The sequence below is a fragment of the Oncorhynchus mykiss genome, chromosome 16 (assembly GCF_057628025.1).
Source record: "Oncorhynchus mykiss isolate SJ-2025 chromosome 16, ASM5762802v1, whole genome shotgun sequence".
In the NCBI taxonomy this organism is placed as follows: Eukaryota; Metazoa; Chordata; class Actinopteri; order Salmoniformes; family Salmonidae; genus Oncorhynchus; species Oncorhynchus mykiss.
The window spans coordinates 11,641,902-11,664,818 of NC_143037.1; the positions used below are offsets into that span (position 1 = coordinate 11,641,902).

Here is a 22,917-nt window from a genome sequence, read left to right on the forward strand (position 1 = left end):
TCTAAAGTACAGAGTGTACACTCCTAAGGGTTTCTCAGACTACAGAGTGTACACTCCTAAGGGTTTCTCAGACTACAGAGTGTACACTCCTAAGGGTTTCTCAGACTACAGAGTGTACACTCCTAAGGGTTTCTCAGACTACAGAGTGTACACTCCTAAGGGTTTCTCAGACTACAGAGTGTACACTCCTAAGGGTTTCTCAGACTACAGAGTGTACACTCCTAAGGGTTTCTCAGACTACAGAGTGTACACTCCTAAGGGATTCTCAGACTACAGAGTGTACACTCCTAAGGGTTTCTCAGACTACAGAGTGTACACTCCTAAGGGATTCTTAGACTACAGAGTGTACACTCCTAAGGGTTTCTCAGACTACAGAGTGTACACTCCTAAGGGTTTCTCAGACTACAGAGTGTACACTCCTTAGAGGGTGGCCTCAACCATTTTGAGTAAGGGTGGGAGTGGGAGGTAGTGTATTATAGACGTCCCCTGCTGTGTCATTTGATAGTGTGTATTAATACGGAACTGGTCTGTACATGAATATAGAGGAACCAAGGGGATTTTGAATAAGGACATTTTCACTCTTCTCCTGACTCTCCTCCTATGCTTTTCTCCTTATCTCCTCTCCTTATCTCCTCTCCATATCTCCTCTCCATATCTCCTCTCCTTATCTCCTCTCCTTATCTCCTCTCCATATCTCCTCTCCTTATCTCCTCTTCTTATCTCCTCTCCATATCTCTTCTCCTTATCTCCTCTCCTTATCTCCTCTCCATATCTCCTCTCCATCTCCTCTCTTGCTATAAACCTCCCATCCCAACTGTCTCTCTTGTTCAGAGGGAGTCATAATTATGACAGTATCCTCTCTCTCTCTTGTCCCATCTCTCTGTCTCTCTCTCTCTCTGGTCAGCCCCTCTCTCCTGTTCGGAGGGTTTTACAGAGCTGGGTTTCTATAATGGCTCTGTGTCTCAGACGGACTCTGGCGCCCCCTGCCTGCGGTGGGCAGAGTTTCCAGACTACGTGCTGCAGTACCCTGGCCGAGGCCTTGGGGAGCACAGCTACTGCCGTAACCCTGACAGAGAGTCCAACCCCTGGTGCTTCTTCAGACAGACCTCTGGGGCCATCGGCTGGGCCTACTGCGACTGCCACCAGGGTAAGTTTATAGCAAGCAAACTTTATAGAGACAATATACTAAGCAAATCCAGTATTATATGCCGGGCCTACTGCGACTGCCAGGGTAGCCGTGTAGTGATTCCACTGAGCCCGTCCTCCTATAGCTCCTCCCATCAGCCTCCTTTGCTGTACAGAGTATCTACTCTGTATTTTTTCTAGACTATTGATTGGCTGATGTACCTGTCCTTCTCACCCTCTCTTAGGTGCAGCTCGGCTGGTGGGCGGGACATCGTCAAGAAGTGGACGTGTGGAGGTGTACCTGAATGGCCAGTGGGGGGCGGTGTGTGACTCTCATTGGACAGACAGAGATGCCAGTGTGATCTGCAGACAGCTGGGGTTGGGGTAAGAGAGTTGTAGGAGTGTGTATGTTTGTGTTTGTGTGCCTCCTCATTGAGATCGGCATTGTAGCATCGCAGCATTTCCGTTTCAACTGTAAGACTGTGTGTGTGTGTGTGTGTGTGTGTGTGTGTGTGTGTGTGTGTGTGTGTGTGTGTGTGTGTGTGTGTGTGTGTGTGTGTGTGTGTGTGTGTGTGTGTGTGTGTCCTCAGTGAGATCGGCACTGCTTTGCAGCAGTCCAGGTTCGGCTCGGGCTCCGGCCTCTTCCATTACGAACGGCTGAGTTGCCGTGGAGATGAGAGCTCCGTCAGCCAATGCCAGAGCAGGACATTTGTTACCGGGGACTGTAGCCATGGAAACGAGGCGGGAGTTGTGTGTGCTCCACCAGAAGGTCAGTAGGAAGCTAGAGAGAAGGAAACACAGTGCGTACCTCGTGCCCCTACTCAGCATCCATATTGTGCTGTTGTATCCTCCTCCAGGCAGTGGTCTTCCTCTACGATTGGTTGGAGGAGAAGAATACTTTGAGGGGCGTGTGGAGGTGTTCCACAGTGGTAGGTGGGGCTCTGTCTGCGATGACCAATGGGACGACAGAGATGCAGAGGTGGTCTGTCGACAGCTGGGCTTTGGGTGAGTGTGTGTGTGTGTGTGTGTGTGTGTGTGTGTGTGTGTGTGTGTGTGTGTGTGTGTGTGTGTGTGTGTGTGTGTGTGTGTGTGTGTGTGTGAGAGAGACTATAGGAGTAAATATATTGAAGCTAGAGGAAGAGTCATTATTGTTGTTTTGACCCATGTGTGTTTAGGGGTGTGGCGAAGGCCTGGTCGTGGGCTCACTTCGGACAGAGCTCAGGTCCCATCCTATTGGACGCCGTGAGGTGTACAGGAAATGAAGTCTTCCTGGACCAGTGTCTTCATGGAGACTGGGAACAACACAACTGTGACCATATGGAAGACGCTGGGGTATCCTGCAGCCCCTACACAGGTACACACACATAATTCATTCACGCACGCACTCACGCATGCACACACACACATCCCAAAAACGGATATAACGTGCACACATATGATATAACGTGTGAGTGTGTTCCAGACGGTGTGGTGCGGTTGGTAGGAGGAGACAGTCCATGGGAGGGTCGTGTTGAAGTCTTCCACTCTGGGGACTGGAGTACGGTGTGTGACGACCACTGGACTCAACAACACACACAGGTGGTCTGTCGACAGCTCGGATACAGGTGTGTGTGTGTATACTTTCCACTGCAGGCATGATATGGGCTGTTGTGGTGACCATATTACCGCCGCACCGGCAATCATGAGTCATGACCCCAGTAAAATTTCAGGTGACAGTTATGCACTCTGGACATGTGTTGGTAGTACCCATCTCGCTAACGATCATAAGATCCTATTGGCCTGGTACTCAGGGCTCTATTGTCCCTCCATCAGATCCTAATGACCTGGTACTCAGGGCTCTATTATCCCTCCATCAGGTCCTATTGGCCTGGTACTCAGGGCTCTATTATCCCTCCATCAGGTCCTATTGGCCTGGTACTCAGGGCTCTATTGTCCCTCCATCAGGTCCTATTGGCCTGGTACTCAGGGCTCTATTGTCCCTCCATCAGGTCACTAATGGCCTGCTACTCAGGGCTCTATTGTCCCACCATCAGGTCACTAATAGCCTGGTACTCAGGGCTCTATTATCCCTCCATCAGGTCACTCATAGCCTGGTACTCAGGGCTCTATTATCCCTCCATCAGGTCCTATTGGCCTGGTACTCAGGGCTCTATTGTCCCTCCATCAGGTCCTATTGGCCTGGTACTCAGGGCTCTATTGTCCCTCCATCAGGTCACTAATGGCCTGGTACTCAGGGCTCTATTGTCCCTCCATCAGGTCACTAATGGCCTGCTACTCAGGGCTCTATTGTCCCACCATCAGGTCACTAATAGCCTGGTACTCAGGGCTCTATTATCCCTCCATCAGGTCACTCATAGCCTGGTACTCAGGGCTCTATTATCCCCCCATCAGGTCCTATTGGCCTGGTACTCAGGGCTCTATTGTCCCTCCATCAGGTCCTATTGGCCTGGTACTCAGGGCTCTATTGTCCCTCCATCAGGTCACTAATGGCCTGGTACTCAGGGCTCTATTATCCCTCCATCAGGTCACTAATAGCCTGGTACTCGGGGCTCTATTATCCCTCCATCAGGTCCTATTGGCCTGGTACTCAGGGCTCTATTATCCCTCCATCAGGTCCTATTGGCCTGGTACTCAGGGCTCTATTGTCCCTCCATCAGGTCCTATTGGCCTGGTACTCAGGGCTCTATTGTCCCTCCATCAGGTCACTAATGGCCTGCTACTCAGGGCTCTATTGTCCCACCATCAGGTCACTAATAGCCTGGTACTCAGGGCTCTATTATCCCTCCATCAGGTCACTCATAGCCTGGTACTCAGGGCTCTATTATCCCTCCATCAGGTCCTATTGGCCTGGTACTCAGGGCTCTATTGTCCCTCCATCAGGTCCTATTGGCCTGGTACTCAGGGCTCTATTGTCCCTCCATCAGGTCACTAATGGCCTGGTACTCAGGGCTCTATTGTCCCTCCATCAGGTCACTAATGGCCTGCAACTCAGGGCTCTATTGTCCCACCATCAGGTCACTAATAGCCTGGTACTCAGGGCTCTATTATCCCTCCATCAGGTCACTCATAGCCTGGTACTCAGGGCTCTATTATCCCCCCATCAGGTCCTATTGGCCTGGTACTCAGGGCTCTATTGTCCCTCCATCAGGTCCTATTGGCCTGGTACTCAGGGCTCTATTGTCCCTCCATCAGGTCACTAATGGCCTGGTACTCAGGGCTCTATTATCCCTCCATCAGGTCACTAATAGCCTGGTACTCGGGGCTCTATTATCCCTCCATCAGGTCCTATTGGCCTGGTACTCAGGGCTCTATTGTCCCTCCATCAGGTCACTAATAGCCTGGTACTCAGGGCTCTATTATCCCTCCATCAGGTCACTAATAGCCTGGTACTCAGGGCTCTATTATCCCTCCATCAGGTCACTAATAGCCTGGTACTCAGGGCTCTATTATCCCTCCATCAGGTCACTAATAGCCTGGTACTCAGGGCTCTATTATCCCTCCATCAGGTCACTAATAGCCTGGTACTCAGGGCTCTATTATCCCTCTAACCACTCTGACATCAATATAGATGCTTTCAAAAAATCAAATAAAACACTTATTCAAAACAGTATCATGCTTTTAAAACTCACCTTGATTTGATCATTTTGAAGAACAACAGGTTGAAACGGAGTGGAAAAACATGGTTGTGTGGATGTTGTTTTCAAAACCTAACACAACGAAATGGACTGCGCTTTCTAAGGCGATGGTTCATGGATTAATAGACTAATGATAAATGGACTCCAGGAAGAATAGCTGCTGCTTTCGCAACAGCTAATGGGGATCCAAATAAAATACCAAATACCAAAAATTCTAAACACCCATAACATATTAGAGTTTATACCCATAGGCCTATATAGGAACCCAAGCCCGAAAACAACATCTGAATTCAAATAATCATTGTGCCGTTACACAGTACACATCCTACAGCATATTACACAATACACATCCTACAGCATATTACACAATACACATCCTACAGCATATTACACAATACACATCCTGCAGCATATTACACAATACACATCCTACAGCATATTACACAATACACATCCTACAGCATATTACACAATACATATCCTACAGCATATTACACAATACACATCCTACAGCATATTACACAATACACATCCTGCAGCATATTACACAATACACATCCTACAGCATATTACACAATACACATCCTGCAGCATATTACACAATACACAACCTACAGCATATTACACAATACACATCCTACAGCATATTACACAATACACATCCTACAGCATATTACACAATACACATCCTGCAGCATATTACACAATACACAACCTACAGCATATTACACAATACACATCCTACAGCATATTACACAATACACATCCTACAGCATATTACACAATACACATCCTACAGCATATTACACAATACACATCCTACAGCATATTACACAATACACATCCTACAGCATATTACACAATACACATCCTACAGCATATTACACAATACACATCCTACAGCATATTACACAATACACATCCTTCAGCATATTACACAATACACATCCTACAGCATATTACACAATACACATCCTTCAGCATATTACACAATACACATCCTACAGCATATTACACAATACACATCCTGCAGCATATTACACAATACACATCCTACAGCATATTACACAATACACATCCTACAGCATATTACACAATACATATCCTACAGCATATTACACAATACACATCCTACAGCATATTACACAATACACATCCTACAGCATATTACACAATACACATCCTACAGCATATTACACAATACACATCCTTCAGCATATTACACAATACACATCCTACAGCATATTACACAATACACATCCTACAGCATATTACACAATACACATCCTTCAGCATATTACACAATACACATCCTACAGCATATTACACAATACATATCCTACAGCATATTACACAATACACATCCTACAGCATATTACACAATACACATCCTACAGCATATTACACAATACACATCCTACAGCATATTACACAATACACATCCTACAGCATATTACACAATACATATCCTACAGCATATTACACACGGCAGAAAACACGTTTTACAAAATGTATTTTGGTACAAAGTTTTTCTAGCCTAATCTCCAAAATTAATCAAATTCTAGTAATCGCCCTTCAGTGATGACTGTATTATTATACATACTGGATGGACAGGTTACGTTATGCTGTGCTCTAAACGTTCGATCTATGAGTCTGGGAGAGAGCATATAGGCATATAGGCCATGCTGTTGGTTCATTGATTGTGCATGACGGCCGAGCCTATAATTATAGTTAATTTGTATTTGATTTTTGAGTAGCCTAGTAATAAGGCATTCTGTATATTTTCATATTGAATAGGCTGACACCTTTTTAGCTACAGAATATCTCACCACTGTCCGTTTCCATATGCTCCTTCACCCCTTTCTACAGCGCGCGGAGAGAGGGGTGTGTTTCGTTGTGAAAACACGTTACGATCGTGTGTGTGTGGAAAGCGGTCTCCATTTGCTATTCCAGTGCATACGGATGACGTTATTTTCCCCTGCCCCTGTTCCTGCCCATTTGATAATGGGCCATTCTAAATCAAATCTGACATATTAGTAAAGACAAGATTAAATTGAGAATAGTGAAAATATGATAATTTGATGACAGAAGAGCGTGTGTAGCCTGGGGCAAGGAACAGAGCCCAATATAATTCTTTAAATTTATTTTATCTTTATTTAACTAGGAAAGTCAGTTAAGAACAAATTCTTATTTACAATGACAGCCTACCAAAAGGCCTCCTGTGGGGATGGGGGCTGGGATAAAAATAATAATATAAATAAATAAATAAATATAGGACAAAACACACATCACAACAAGAGAGACAACACTACATAAAGAGAGACCTAAAGTCAACAACATAGCAAGGCAGCAACACATGACAACACAGCATGGTAGCAACACAACATAACAACAACATGGTAGCAACTCAACATGGTAGCAACACAACATAACAACAACATGACAACAACACAACATGGTAGTAGCACAAAACATGGTACAAACATTGGGCACAGACAACAGCACAAAGGGTAAGAATAGACTATAGTCACATCATGCAGCCCAATAATGTGTTGATTTCTAACACGTTGTAAGGTTTGTATCGTTCACAACTAAAGTGAATATGTAAAACACTCAACATAGACACTTCATATGCTCACTCTCAAGCCCAGTGTCCCAGTGCCTATGGCATGGAGCATAGCCTGATAACACACAGTAGGTCAACTCCTATTCTGTTCCTTGGAAATACATTTTCTTCATGTCATAATGTTTCTTTAGACCTGAATAAATAAAAGGATTTATTATATATTAAATAGATTTATTCAACTTTTAAAAATGTAAATGTTCCAAAGATCTGCATCATGCGCCGAGGCGTTTAACTGTCTCTGTTAATTAAAGGTCATTTACCGGGAGACCGGCAGTCTTGGGCATGACTATAACCGGTTGACTAAATTTCATGACCGCCACAGCCCTAGGGGTTACACTGGGAAGAGTCTTGTTGATGATTCCTGTAACCAGAAAACCCGCCCCACTGTTTAAATGTAGACTCAGTAATATGACATCACCGTAAACCGTTTAGACATCAACAACCACCACATCGTGCCTTTTTAAGTTGATGTCATTTCATCTTCTACCTCTAGAGGGCATGCTGAGGTGGTGACTGACAGAACGTTCGGCGAGGGTTCTGGTATCATCCTGTTGGACGATGTGCGTTGTGAGGGGACGGAGTCGTCCCTGCTGGACTGTCGCCATGGCACCTGGGGCCGTAGCGACTGTTCCCATGGAGAGGACGTGGGCGTGCGATGCAGGGCCGGAGCTAAAGAGGAAGAGACCAATGAGGTGCCGGTTGTTGCACCTGCCACAGGTGAGGCCTACTCTGACAGCAATATGGCCAAGCGACCATCAGGCCTTTTCATTAGCTTGTATGTTTGTGTTGCAGGTCCTCTGTTGCGTCTGTTTGGGGGTAGTAGCCATAACGAAGGTCGTGTGGAAGTCTATCTCCATGGAGACTGGGGGAGTATCTGTGACTCAGGCTGGAACGATCTGAACGCTGCCGTGGTCTGCAGACAGCTGGGCCACAGGTGAGTGTGTCTGTGTGTGTTCACAGACCTTTGTGTTGAAGATTAGCTTCATTCAATACAGCATTTGTAATATCTCTCTTTATCTCCGTCTTTCACTCTCCCACTCTTCCCCCTTTTCTCTCTCTCCTCCTCCTCCTCCCTCAGTGGTCATGCGGTAGCAGCAGGTGGGTTCGGTCGGGGGAAGGGACCTGTCCACCTGGACCAGGTGAGGTGTACCGGGAAGGAGGACTTCCTGGGGGAGTGTCCGTCTCTGGGCCGGGCCCGTGACGGCTGCAGATGGAGACAGGATGCAGGGGTGAGCTGTGACCACGCCCCCCGGGCAACAGAGGGCCAGGCCAGGCCAAGTGAGCTCACCTGTGGAGTGAGGAAGATTGTGGAGGAAGGGAACGAGAGGAAGAGTGGAGGAGAAGGAGAGAATGTACCCAGGTAAGAGAAGCTTTACGTACAGCGTAGATACACAGAATATCACACGACTCATGAGAAGACACAAGTTAACGTGCACAAACACCACACACAGACACTCTACCCTCCTCTCCCTCCCCCTCTCCTCTAGGACATTGTGGCCATGGCAGGTGTCAGTGTGGTTGGGTTCTGAGGGGAAAGATGGCCATCCTATCTGTAGTGGTACTCTGATCTCTCCCTGCTGGGCCCTGGCCTCCGCTCACTGCTTCACCAGGTGAAACCTCTCCTTTTCCGTTCTCCTCTCTTTTTTTTAGTCATTCCTTATTTCTACTTTCAGCGCTCACGTCCTCTTTTTCTGCCTTCATTTCTTTTATCCAATTTTATGTCCCCGTTTTCCAAACTTACACCTGCTATCTCTCCCTCTCCCAGGTTTGGTATTGGCCCGTCTCAGTATGTGGTGCGCTTTGGGGGTTCTGACAGAATTCTGATCCCGGAGCGAGTGGTGGTCCATAGAAAGTTTAGAGCAGATCAGGGCCCTGGGGGTCATGACCTGGCCCTGCTGAGGCTGCCCAGCCCCAATGATCACTGTTTGACCTTTGACCCCCACACCAACGCCGCCTGCCTCCCCACACCGGATGCTGCGGGGGGGAAGACCCCCTTGTCCTGCATTGCAGCGGTTACCGCTGGCTGGGACGGCCCAGGTATGCCTCACTTTCCACTACCTCTTAACTACAACCTCTTAGGATATATGGTTTAGTGCTGAGACATTAGTAACTTATTCCTCCCTACTGTACATACCCTCTTCCCCCTCAGACGCTGTGCTCCAGTCCTGGGTACCCCTTCTGACGTCATGGCAGTGTAAGAAGCGTTATGGCGATGGTTTCTCCTCCCACGGCACGCTGTGCGCCGGCAGCCCCCCTGACACACGCCGTCTCCACGGGAACAACGGTTGCCAGGGCAACTGGGGCGGTGGGCTGGTATGCCAGGGGGAGGGAGGGCGATGGGTGTTGACCGGGATTGTCTCCGGGGGTTACGGCTGCAGCGACCCCTCAACCCCGGCGCTCTACACACGGGTCAGCCGGTTCCGGGGCTGGATCGAGGAAGTCACACATACACACAGGAGCGGGACATACACACACACACAATCATGACCAGTTGAAACAAACACACTGACGGTCAATCCATACACACACACGACCAGCACAGCAATATACACACACACACAATCACAATGAACACAAACACAATCAGCATACAGACACTCACAATAAACACACACACACTCTTGTCTGATCCAGGACACGCCATTGGCTCACCGGCTGTGTCATGTGACTGTCAGAGGAAGAGGAGGAAGGATAGATGATGATGGAGGAAGAGGAAAGATACAACATAAGAAGAACGAGAAGAGATCCACCTCTGCCCCCCTGAACATGTAGACTTGTGCGTGTGTGTATGTGTATTACACTAGCTATGGGGTGTGTGCATTCATGTATGTATGTGTGTCATTTGTGTGTGTATCATATGTGTGTCTGGGAGGGGAGGTGCTGTAGTGATAATGTGTAGCTAGACGACATGCTTTAGGTAGTCATTTCTCTGACAGTGGGGTTGAGTTTCTTGTGATGCCCTATTTGAATGTGAAGTCTGTCCAGAATGATCTGTTATTCCTTAGTGGTAAAAAAAAATTATATATAAGCTGTTTTTCAAAAGCTGTTCTCGAATATCTAATATCACGTTTGTATTCCTGAAGATGCTATCTACCTTGGATGGGACTGTCGCTTCTTTCAAATGCCAACTGGAGAAGCTCTTCTCTCTCGTTTCAAATAAACGGGACTTTCTTGGGGGGGGGGGCTCAAAACTGGACTCTTTATTTGGCGGCAGTTAGCCTTGAGGTTTAGGCCAGTAACCTGAGGGTTGTTGGTGTCAGTTCCCAGCTACCATCTGCCGTTGTGCCCTACAGTAAGACTCTACTGCTCCAGGGACTCTGCACTGTGTCATACACTGTGCCTCTCAACGGCATTGCGACATCACAGAAAACAAAAGGATATTCTATGCTACTCTATTTTTCTCTCTCCTGTCAAAGCCATGGAAAGCCAGGGGGTGGATCGTATTCATCTTTTTCTACTGATCTCCCCGAATGGCTCTAGTTGTTAACGTTGTGTGTAAATACTTCTGATTGTTTATGTGTTGCATTCATTAATGTCTGATTTCGATGTCCAAACAGTTAGACTTCCTGTAGTTTAATATTCCTCTCGTTTTTCTATGACCTTAGTAGTAGACGGTGTTGTCATATTCAGAGGCATCATTTATCATATGCTTGAGGGAGAAGTTGCCCCTAACCCGAGATCTAGGATCAGATTAGCCAACTCCAGATGATATGGAAACCATGTGTGTGATGTATTAGATACCATTCCACTTATTCCGCTCCAGCCATTTGCACGAGCCCCCCCCCCCAATTAAGGTGCCACCAACATCCTGTGGGGAGGATGCAAAAAGATCTGACCCAGGACCAGTGGTTAGGTGAAACTTCTACCAGCTCATACAGTATGGCCCTGATGATCGTTTTTTTTGTTTCTAACTGGCTCAATCAGGTGTGGAAGCATCTTGTATTCCATAACTGTTTCTCTCAAACAGGAAATGCTCCTATTCCCTTCTGTTTATCCTGGAAACTCCCGTCTATCCAGTAACATGTGGTTTGTCATGTATAATCATTACATTAACCTCCTCCTTGTGACTTCATGTTTGAGTAAAACGGTTCAGTCATACTAAGGCCTCTATTCAATCCGTATCGCGGAAGTTCAGCGTAACAGCGTGATTGACATTTAAAGGCCATGTTCCCACGTTTAGTGGAGACGGCGTTCACGGTAAACGCTGCATATGTCGTCTCAATGGGAAATGACCTTTACATTTCTACCGTAAGTCTTCAGCGATACAGATTGACTAGAGTCCTAAGTCAATGTAAATATTTCCATAGCTGGACACATTCCACCAAACCCACATTGCATACTGTACCCAGTGTGTGTTTGCTCTTAGGAAGCAGTAGTTTACAAACACAGACACCGCATAAACAATGCTTCTGTGGGTTTGATTGAATTCGAAGACAGAGTTCACCATGTCTCTGTTTGAAGCTGTGAAGAGTCTTGACTCAGTAGAAATGTAAAACCGTCTTACAGACATCTGTGTGTTCCTCAGACTGGTCTGTCCTGAAACACAGTGAGCTATTGAAGAGTATTGTGCTGGTCTCTATTGTCTGGTCTTTATAACATCAAAATAAATGTATTTTTTTTTGTCTGTTCTTTACGGAGGAGTATTACTGTAGAACAGCTGCTTGGTGACGACAGTGAGCTTAGTTTCTAATGGCTGTATCGACATCATCACAACCACTGGGGGGGGGGGGGGGGGGGGGGGGGGGGCTGCACAGCTGGATGGAGTCCCACATAACTTACAGTCAAACCCCACAAAACTGAGGTGGATACAGAGACCTGAATGTGCTACTTTAGTTCAATGCATTCATTGTAAATCCGTTTGGATAAGAACCTTGATAAGTTTGCTAAATGACTAAAATGTTGTGTGGTGTTTTGGCCTACATGTTGATTAAAAGGTGCAATATGTAGAAATCTCTCCGCCATTTCCTGGTTGCTAAAATTGAAATAATTCGCCTAATTTTAGTTGACGTGACAAAACAGCCAAGTCGCAGTTGTAAATGAGAACTTGTTCTCAACTAGCCTACCTGGTTAAATAAAAGGTGAATATATATTTTTTTAAAGCACTCAGTGTAGAGAATCACTGTACCATCTAAACCACTGTGACATTTTTGTCAGCTGTTTGAATCTGGTGTACCAAACACCACCAAACACCAAACTGAAAGTAAAAGAGAAAACAAAACTTAAGAACCGGAAGCATAGAAATACATCAAAGATCACTAATCTGACAGAAAGAACAGGTTGTCTACTGAAGCTGATCTACAGCATGAAGCTGATCTACAGCATGAAGCTGATCTACAGCAGGAAGCTGATCTACAGCAGGAAGCTGATCTACAGCATGAAGCTGATCTACAGCATGAAGCTGATCTACAGCAGGAAGCTGATCTACAGCATGAAGCTGATCTACAGCATGAAGCTGATCTACAGCATGAAGCTGATCTACAGCATGAAGCTGATCTACAGCATGAAGCTGTAATGCCACCGTGTGGCCTCAAATAAAGCTATTCTCTAGTGACTTCTTCTGTGCTACATCTTAAGGGCACCCAGGGCACCAGACCATGTGATGCAATGACAATATAAATGGACTTAAGATACCGGTGGAGACAAGGGGTAATTCTCAATAGTCTTTCGTTAAATTCCTCATCCTCTCCCTGGCTGTCTCTGTCTCAACCTATCAAAGGGAAGCGAGGAGAGTATTCGAAGACATTACAAGCGGGTTTTCCTCGTTTCCCCTCTGTCTCAAAACGTCAGAGGTAGGCTTAGGGCTCAATTCAATCCGTATTGCGGAATTTCCGAGCTTGAAATGTAAAAGGTAATTTCCAATTGCAGCATTTAACGTGAATGCTGTCTCCACGAACATTGCCTTTAAAATTCAATCGTGCTCTAGTGCTGAAGTCACACAACACAGATTGAATCAAGCCCTAAGTAACAAGTTTGGAGAAGGATGGCGTCCCTCTGACATTTTAAAGAGGCGGGCAGAAGACGGGAGCGAAACAAGGAATTGAGGAAAGACTTGAGAATGAGCTCAGGGTTTTTATTCCCGGTTCATGTCAACATGACGTCTGTAACCTTTGAGAAGACAAACGGGTAGAGAACAAGAGAGAGCGACAGATGGCCAGAGAGATGGACAGCATGCTGGAAATGTGACGGTAGGTCAGTGAATGTGTGTGTGTGTCAGTATTAGTGTGGGTGTGTGTGCGTGAACGTGTGTGGCTGTGGTGGATATTGTGTGTGTAGAAGCTGACCTGCAGCAGTGTCCTCATTAATCACAGAGAAGACCGGGACCAAGAGACTTGTCCTACATCTGACACACACTCACGGGAGTGCGCAGTCCTCCTTAAATAAGGTTACTCACGGGAGTACGCAGTCCGCCTTAAATAAGGTTACACAAGGGAGTACGCAGTCCGCCTTAAATAAGGTTACACACGGGAGTACGCAGTCCTCCTTAAATAAGGTTACACATGGGGAGTACTCAGTCCGCCTTAAATAAGGTTACTCACGGAGTACGCAGTCCGCCTTAAATAAGGTTACACACGGGAGTACGCATTCCGCCTTAAATAAGGTTACACACGGGAGTACGCAGTCCGCCTTAAATAAGGTAACAATACTTCCCTCAATTAGGTGCAGCCTATATAACACTGCCGTGTCACCTTAAATGAGAACATGACTGGAAATCTTAAGAGACTTCTGAGGTAGACACACTATCAATAGATTCAGGTGAACAGTCACAGTAGCAGAGCAGGGCCATGTTAATCAGACCACGCACTACAGTATCATCAGTATGTAGCAATCAGTGGAGGCTGGTGGGAGATACTATAGGAGGACAGGCTCATTTTTGACTCCGTTCCATTAATTCCATTCCAGACATTATGAGCCCATCCTCCTATAGCTCCTCCCACCAGGCCTCCACTGGAAGTAGTGGAGCGCTAGCAGGACATTGGAACACTGGTTAAACTGTTTGTTTCGGACATGAAAAGAGACAGAGACAAAAAGGTGCTGAAATATTTTTATTAAATACTTTCAAGATCCAAGTTGAATAACAAAGCTATGATAAAGGACCTACTAACATTGAGACAAACACGTGATCGTCCTCAATTCATGGTTTTATTTTACCGTACATAATGATCATGCAAAAAAAAAAAAAAAAAACTCCAGCGTCCAACGACTACTGGGGAAAGAAAGCGCAGGCCGACAGGTTAACATCACAACGCAGGGAGAGTACTGACAATGAGCTTCATAACAAGCCAAGGCTCCTCAATCCTTTTTGTAATTAAATAGTTTTATTTTTTTAATCTCATGTCACCTATTCAATATTCTGGATGGAGGCAGGTTTTTCATTTTTATTTCAAAAGATGCAAATATGATATTGTTAGCATATACCCTGTCCTCTACCCTAGTTCAGGTAGGTGCACGGTGGAGATGCTTAAACTGAAAACATGCATACATCTCTCTCTGGTTTAAATCCACAGATAATTATGTGATCTCTGAACTCTCTACCGCTCTTCTGTCACCTGAATGGCCAATATAAGGACTGAAATACCACTGAGGGGGTGAAATTAAATGAATACATTTACTGTTCATTTTAATTGATTATGTTGTCTCCACGTTCACCCTCTATTCCCTTTTCCCTGTGTGTGTGTGTGTGTAACAGATTTCGAACCTCAGCAACTGATCTTGATTAAGTCCCTTCCTTCCCTGTGATATTATAACCAGCTAGTCTGATCAGTTAAAAAGTTGGTGTAACTTTAGTGTGTGTGTGAGATATAGATATATATATATATAATATAGAGTGCAGAACTTTGCAAACAGCAAACAGTAAACAAAAACATTGTCAACAAAACCCAAACCAGGAGACAGACACACAGAGAGAGACATCCAAACAGAGAAACAGACACCGCTCTACAAAATGGGGAGAATGAAGGACACTGTTACTGATGGAGGGACACCGCACGAAGAACGGATGAAAACACACTACCAGGGTGTCACCATGGAGACAGTACAGCGGTGAAGATATGTTACAACGCCTGACACACCAGAATGTGTAGGTGTGAGCAAGTGTGTTCACGATATGCATTTACACAGAACGTGTGAGACTGGAGGCTCAGGACGTGAGGATAGAGTAAGAATTTGGGCGGGAGACGTGCGCGCGTTGACGTGTGAGACTGGAGGCTCAGGATGTGAGGATAGAATAAGAATTTGGGCGGGAGACGTGCGCGTGTTGACGTGTGAGCGCCCTTGTGGATCGTCACACGGTGTCAACCACATGTAGACGTTAGAGGTCATGTCAAAATGGGGTCAGGAACATGGCCATGGGACTACGGCTGGTGTGTGTGACCAGATGATGTTCACCCCTTTGTCGTGCCTCTGAATGAGTCTCAGACTTACATACACACACACACACACACACACACACACACCATCTAAAACACAGACAGAGGGTGGGAGTGTGAAATGGAGAGGGGTGAGGAAAGGGAGAGAGCGAGAGAAAACATGCAAAATGCAGACGCCTTTTCCCCAAAAGTCCCTCTCTCCCACTGCAGTCAGATAAAAGACAGGCCATACACACTGCAGCTTCACTTTTACAATAAAACCCCTTTTAAAACTCAGTCACTTACAATTCGTCTCAAACAGACCCAGACACAGTCCACAGAAACGCAACGTAAACACAAGGCTAAAAACACAACAGAAACAAAATTACTCTCGAATGCACCCCCCTCCCTACCTTCCCTTCTCTCAAAAAAAAACTAAACCAGCAGAAAACACAGAAAGGTGTAAAAAGCCTACAGTTGTACACTTTGGTGTTTCCTCACATCAAGTTATTACATCTTTTCTGATCGAACCGACTGTCCTTCCGTTCAGAATTCTGATAGGGAATTCTCCATTTACAAAACCCAACATGTCACCTCTTACAAATCACACACATTCTCCTCTCCTCTCATTCGACGTATATATAAATGCTTGGTAGGGTTGGGTGTTGTCTGATACTAGTCATATATTATCCTGTATACTTACAACTCATTGTCATATCTGGCATTACAAGTTCATTAACCCTCCATTCCTCCCCCCGCTCCTCTCATCATCTCAAAATGGCTGCCGTGGACGGGAGACAAAATGGCTGCCGGGTGGGAGGGGTCAGAGGTCAAAGGACAAGCCCTCCTATTGGGCGTCAGATGCATGCATCATTCCCACAGGGGCGGAGTCCACACTCGGCCGGCCCCCAGCGGATCAAAGGATAGACGGGATTGGTTGGTGTTGCAGAGAGGGTGCAGTCTTGCCCGGCCGGGCACCTGGCATGGGCCAATCCACAAAGAGGACACGCCGCCAAAACACACTAGCCGAAAACACGCCCCAAAAAACTCACACTCCGACTGGAGTGTTTGTACACCTGAGGGAGATCGAAACAGAGACAAAGAAAGAGGAGAGAGAAAATGGGAGCAAACCTTTAATCCCTTGAACATTCTGAAAAGTGTGTGTATATATATATATATATATATATATATATATATATATATATATATACACACACACACACGTGGACGTGTTTCACTATACTTGTGAGTCCCCACAAGAATAAGAAACCAACAAAAATGTTACCAACAGGAGACATTGTTACTCCCCACAAGGACAAATGCTATTTCTAGGGGTTTAGGATTAAGGTTAAAATTAGTGTTAGGGATAGAATTAGGATTAGGGGTTAAAGGTGAGGCTTAGGTTTTGGGGTTAAGGTTCAGTAATGTATACGGATGGGAATCAATTGTGTATCTCCACAAGGTTAGTTATACACACACACAGTTTATTTGTGTGTGTACATACCAGATCACTGCAGGGGTGCGGCCGGAGCACCAGAGCAGTGGAAATGGACGTTGAGCCACTTGCTGTCGCGGCGATGCCACACCCTGGTCTCCTCCGATTGGCTGGAGCGGGGGCGGCCCTGGCCATCGACGAATTGTGTAAGGCGGATGTAGGCGATGCAGGCAGCCTCCTCTCCAATCAGATGAACGTGGGGGTTCAGCAGGGTGGTGTGGACAGGCTTACTGTTCTTACTCAGCACTGTGGCAACACAGAAAACATGTTTGGATCGCTGCTGAACTCCGTTGTATGTCCAGAAGTGTATGAAATAGCGAAAGACTCACAGTTTTCAAAGTAGAACTTGTGGAAGTCCATTCCCTCCACCAGATTCCCCAGAGCTTCAGGCTCAAAGGACGTCAGACCTGGATCACAGATCCTCCTGATGAGGGAGGAGAAGAGAGAGCGACAACATTAGGTTCATGTTAGTAACTAATCAGCCGTGGGAAACAACGTAGCTGTACTCACGTGTAGGCCTCAAAGTCTCCATTGTTTACAGCTTCAATCAGCTGTTCAGTTATCTTGATTATCTCCTGCTTACGAGCTTGAGAGCAGAGAGAGAGAGATGGAAGTTCAGCAATCTAGCTAAATAGGAACTACTTTACATCTTACCCACCACCATAGCTCTACTCTCTCTCTCTACCTCTTCTCTTTTTCTCTGACAGCTCCATACTAGTGCGTGTATATCTCTCTGTGTGTGTGTGTGTGTGTGTGTGTGTGTGTGTGTGTGTGTGTGTGTGTGTGTGTGCTTACTGTGCTGTGCTGTGGTATTGGCTGTTACAGGGACAGTGTGGCTCCCTAGTGGAGCGTTGGGCGGAGCAGACTGAGCGTGCTCCGACTCGGGGTTGGAGCCTTGATCAGAGCCGTTCCACGCCATGCGCTTTACGTCATGCAGAGGAACGGCTGGAACACACAACGCATGGTCACTCGCATACACACACACACACGCAGTTAGACACATGCATACCACTCGTACACACAACATGAAGGAACAGTAATGATGGATGTTGGTTCATGAAAAAGATATTGAAACAGACCGCTGGGGGGGGGGGGGGGGGGGGGGGGGGGCTCTGAGCAGCTCAGCTGACGGGGAAGGAATCTACTTCCTGTATCATGATTTTACACTACGTGTCCCTGCATTCCACATGAAGGGAAACACACTTCTCTCTATGAAAACTGACGACACACATTAAGGATGGCTTTCCAATCAGCAATTTGAGAAGCAGAACAGAGGCCTGCCATTGGATCACAGCATGTGAGAGCACTGGCCAACAGGAGAGCAGCGTTTTGAGAGAAAAGGGCAGCACCGTGGGGGAGGAAGAGAGAGGAGGAGTAAAAGTAGAAGACGCCTGTCCTTCACCATCCTGTTCCAGAGATGGACACAGTGAAGACGGAGAAAGAGAGGGAGGCTGAATCCTTAACCAGCCCCTCACCCCAACCAACACTGTCAGAGGGCCCTCTGTTGTCACGTGTTGCTGACTAAACTCAGAGGGTGACTTTCAGAGGAGAGAAAAATCTAACCCATCAACTTCGGGACACACACATTTAAATAATACAATTTACACCTTTTTTTATTCATTGTTTTACAATATCTAAACCTCAACAGTTAAACTTTTAATTTGGGAGCTATTTCATAAGTTACATGTGTCAAGTCTGGAAATAAGACAAACAAAAACAGGTGAATATAATTAGGCCGATGTGACTATCAAAGGATCCCATTAGCCCCTACGTCATAGACAATCTGTACTCCCTCAGTACAGGGAGGGAGTACAAGGCACTTCTGCATTCGGTGGAGGCACGTGTGAACGCGCAAATTCAGGGAAGAGGGGCCAGAGGAAGGGACTGGTTTGGGACTCAGCAAGAACAAAGAGGATATGCTGGAGGCTTGGGGGGGAAAAAAGAGGGCTAGACATACAGGTCAAAGTTTGCGTAGTGGAAAAGCAGAACAAACAAAGGTCAGATGTCAGGAAGTGTGGGGGTCATTGGGACGAAAGGCTGTGGTTGCTGTGAAAACACTTACTGGCAGGCGAGTTGTCAGACGAGGTCAGAAGAGAAGGCATCTCGTCTGTAGCACTTCCCTGACTCATCATCACAACGCTGTCTGCTAGATTAGAACACACACGGACAGACACACACGGGTGAGTCACACACACACACAGCTAGCTATATAGCACAGGCAGGTCATCCTATCAGAAACAATATGTTAGACCACAAAGAGAGGAAGAGAGTCATTTTACTACCTTTCATATCCTCATCCTCATTTGTGTTGCTACTCTCTGTAGAACCCTGGAGAGAGAGAGATAGTGAGAGAGATAGTGATGAGAGAGATTAACGACACATAGTGTGAGTCTGACTCGTATGTTGTTAACCTAACTGCACACCCAACACCCTCACCTTGACCCCATCAGCAGCAACCACTGTATTTTGAGATTCCTGGGAGAAGGGGAGCATGGAGTTAAGTCTGGTCACACACACACACACACAAACACACAAACACACCCGAGCCTGGGGGTTAGGGTTGGAGATGATATTAAGATGGAGGAGGAAGGATTTAGAGGTCCATGAAGGGTCCAAACTTAAACACTCCAACACACACAAGACCACTAGGACCACTAGGAAGAGACGGGAGAACAGTATGGAGGGTAGGTTGCTAGGGAGGGATCATGGACTTTAAGTTGCTAGGAGGTTGGGGTGCCAGGAGAGGAGACCGTGATGAAGGGAACGGGGGAAGAGAGGAGGTTAGGGTGCTAGGAGAGGAGACGAGGCTGAGGGGAATGGAGGTGGTTAGGGTGCTAGGAGAGGAGACCGTGATGAAGGGAACGGGTGAAGAGAGGAGGTTAGGGTGCTAGGAGAGGAGACGAGGCTGAGGGGAATGGAGGTGGTAAGGGTGCTAGGATAGGAGACCGTGATGAAGGGAACGGGTGAAGAGAGGAGGTTAGGGTGCTAGGAGAGGAGACGAGGCTGAGGGGAATGGGGGTAGTTAGGGTGCTAGGAGAGGAGACAGTGATGAAGGGAACGGGGGAAGAGAGGAGGTTAGGGTGCTAGGAGAGGAGACGAGGCTGAGGGGAATGGAGGTGGTTAGGGTGCTAGGAGAGGAGACCGTGATGAAGGGAACAGGGGAAGAGAGGAGGTTAGGGTGCTAGGAGAGGAGACGAGGCTGAGGGGAATGGAGGTGGTTAGGGTGCTAGGAGAGGAGACCGTGATGAAGGGAACGGGGGAGGAGAGGAGGTTAGGGTGCTAGGAGAGGAGGTAGTGGTTAAGGATCCGTACCATTTGTGCGGCGGCCATGCTGTTGTCCTTCATGGCATTGATGGCACTCACTATGCTGTTCTTACTGTTGTTGTTGGTCGTAGGCTGAGGCACATAAATAACAAAACCCAGAGAGTCAAATCTTAATTTCCCTCTTTACATATACAGCCTGTAATTCTCCACTAAATCAAGTAATCTCCTCACCACCCCCGTGAACCAGAAGGGGTGTGTGTGTGTGTGTAGAGAGAGAGAGAGAGAGACAGCTAGCTATATGACATCAGATTTAACTCCTTACCTTAGCAGCATCCGCCTTCTTGTTAAGTAAACTTTTGCATGCTGTAAAAAGAGACAGAGATAAAGCAACAGAAGCGCTGAAACATCTCTCCAGTCACTTCACCCTCTCCTACTCAACCTGGTCCCCACAGGATGTCACATCAGTCAGCACCCTCCCCTTCATGGATTGAAAAGCATTGGATTGTTGTGAACATTGACTAAAGGGTATTTTCAACACTATTCATGACACCCAAGGCAGTCTATTCATTCTTCATCCACAAAAGGGGAGTGAACAAGTGTACACTTCAGGGAGAGCTATAGCAGAGCCAAGTGGATGTTAATGTAAACCACTGATTTCCTTTAGGAGGCTCCAGTCAGTCAGACATCCATCCATTCATCCATCCTGCTGCTGTTGACACTGTTTTTAATGTATTACTGAAACACACACTATTCTGGGCTGCATGCATCGTCTTGGTGATGCTTACCTTCCGGTAACAAGTGGGAGAGGAGGAAGAAAAGAGAGAGACAGACATGTTTTAGGCAGCAGGCATCCTTTAGTTGTTGGTGGTTTGTGCACTGCTGTGCGTGTGTTCTTACTGTGCTGTGGTACTGGCTGTTACAGGGACAGTGTGGCTCCCTAGTGGAGCGTTGGGCGGAGCAGACTGAGCGTGCTCCGACTCGGGGTTGGAGCCTCGATCAGAGCCGTTCCACGCCATGCGCTTTACGTCATGCAGAGGAACGGCTGGAATAAATAAACGGACCAACCATGCAGCATCCACTACAGTTCCCAAGGTGCATACCTACCATTCAACACACAGCAGCGCTGGGCCCTGACTGGCTCACCATTCAGCCCTGCCACGTCTTCAACCCAGCTGCCCAGCGGGCGGGCTAGCACGGAACCCGTTCAAACACCCTCAACATGCACCAACTTCTTCCAAATGATCGCGGTCGGACGTTATCGGTCGAGTTCCAGGTCAACTAGATTACAGACTACGTTTCATTGCAGCAACCAATGGCTGCTAGCCACAACATGGCAGTGGGCGTCGGATTAACTGACATGGTAAACACCTGCGAGCAGGCAGGCAGGCCTCTGCAGTGTAGTTGTCCTGGAACGTGGCCACCACTAAGAACGTTCACCTTACAACAGTGGCTATTTTCAGGAAGACACGAAGGGAAGAGTAACTTTCAAATTGTCCAATCCCGTTTCTCCCTGTCCTTCCTCAAGTGTGCCCTCAAACCAGTCCAATCCTTTTACATCTAGGAGGGGAAGTGAGTGAGTGCACACTTCAGGGAGAAGGGTAAATGGAGTGTATAGGGCATACAAGTTCACATGCAGCAAGGTAACACAGCCACATTGTTCACACTTGACATATTGTATGTACTGCAGCTCGTCACACTTTCCTGTGCTACAGTGTGACGATGTGATTGGGGAAGAGAGCGCATCATAAGCAGAGAGCAAAGTCTGCGTCAGCCATACACAGCAGAGGGGAGGGGGCAAGCAGTGACGTGGTGGCGGGGAGGCTTACTGGCAGGCGATTGGGCCACTCTCAGAGGAGAGCCCTGTGATTGAAGGGCTCTACCGTTCGCTTCTGTCAATCACCCTCATGCGGAACCCTAGAGCACCAATCGCACGCTCAGGGGAGACACTAACTCCTGCCCCTTGTTATCGCTTCAACACTCTACTATAACCCTACCTTCCAGAAACACCTATAGATATGAAAGGATTTGATAGGTGTAAATATTATGGTAGTAGCTCCACTATGATTGGCTGGATATCATTTTTTTCCATATTGCTTACACCTATCCATCCAACCCTTTCAGAAACCGTATACCGTTTCCTAGTCCACATGGGATCGCCGACCTTCGTTCCCCCCCCAGGTCAGACGATGGCAGCGTGCCTCTCCCGCTCCTGTCCATCCTCCAGTCAGTCAGTCGCCACAGATACACGCCCCCCCCACCAATCCCTCCCCCCTCAACCCCCTCATGGCCGTGACCACAGGACGAAGGTGGGGAGGGGGGTTGATATACTGATGAATTTGATGCTTTCTGATGATATGAGGCTGAGTGGTATTGTTGACAGACTATGTGTAGTTTTACATGCATTTAGCCTGTGTGCATAGTATTAGC

The 22,917-nt window shown here is 46.9% G+C and overlaps 2 protein-coding genes across 24 annotated transcripts in view; one reads left to right on the forward strand and one right to left on the reverse strand.

Annotated features, from left to right (window-relative positions):
- LOC110492827 (neurotrypsin) overlaps positions 1-12,336 on the forward strand; it is a 31,822-nt gene extending 19,486 nt beyond the window's left edge. Inside the window, exons 3-14 of the mRNA XM_036946135.2 lie at positions 905-1,147; positions 1,371-1,509; positions 1,716-1,894; positions 1,983-2,130; positions 2,301-2,479; positions 2,588-2,729; positions 7,880-8,103; positions 8,179-8,320; positions 8,465-8,746; positions 8,874-8,996; positions 9,152-9,423; positions 9,536-12,336. Of these exons, the coding sequence (XP_036802030.1) occupies positions 905-1,147; positions 1,371-1,509; positions 1,716-1,894; positions 1,983-2,130; positions 2,301-2,479; positions 2,588-2,729; positions 7,880-8,103; positions 8,179-8,320; positions 8,465-8,746; positions 8,874-8,996; positions 9,152-9,423; positions 9,536-9,873 (2,411 nt within the window). The 3' untranslated portion in view covers positions 9,874-12,336. The remainder of the gene's footprint in view (positions 1-904; positions 1,148-1,370; positions 1,510-1,715; positions 1,895-1,982; positions 2,131-2,300; positions 2,480-2,587; positions 2,730-7,879; positions 8,104-8,178; positions 8,321-8,464; positions 8,747-8,873; positions 8,997-9,151; positions 9,424-9,535) is intronic.
- Positions 12,337-14,414: 2,078 nt separating this feature from the next.
- Positions 14,415-22,917, reverse strand: part of LOC110491356 (calcium/calmodulin-dependent protein kinase type II subunit gamma) — a 44,499-nt gene continuing 35,996 nt past the window's right edge. For 3 of the 23 annotated variants that reach the window (XR_016487124.1, XM_036946149.2, XM_036946144.2), the window contains 9 exons: positions 20,813-20,853; positions 20,539-20,622; positions 19,663-19,701; positions 19,509-19,554; positions 19,289-19,372; positions 17,737-17,812; positions 17,556-17,650; positions 17,236-17,472; positions 14,415-16,807 (listed from right to left, as the gene is read on the reverse strand). Coding sequence is in view for 19 of the 23 variants with exons in the window: in XM_036946149.2 (XP_036802044.1) it covers positions 17,240-17,472; positions 17,556-17,650; positions 17,737-17,812; positions 19,289-19,372; positions 19,509-19,554; positions 19,663-19,701; positions 20,539-20,622; positions 20,813-20,853 (698 nt within the window). In the remaining 4 variants the exon portion in view is untranslated. Of the gene's footprint in view, positions 16,808-17,235; positions 17,473-17,555; positions 17,651-17,736; positions 17,813-18,021; positions 18,172-19,288; positions 19,373-19,508; positions 19,555-19,662; positions 19,702-20,538; positions 20,623-20,812; positions 20,854-22,917 lie in introns of all 23 variants that reach the window. The other 20 variants (XM_090201886.1, XM_036946140.2, XM_036946143.2 and 17 more) reach the window with 12 other exon arrangements.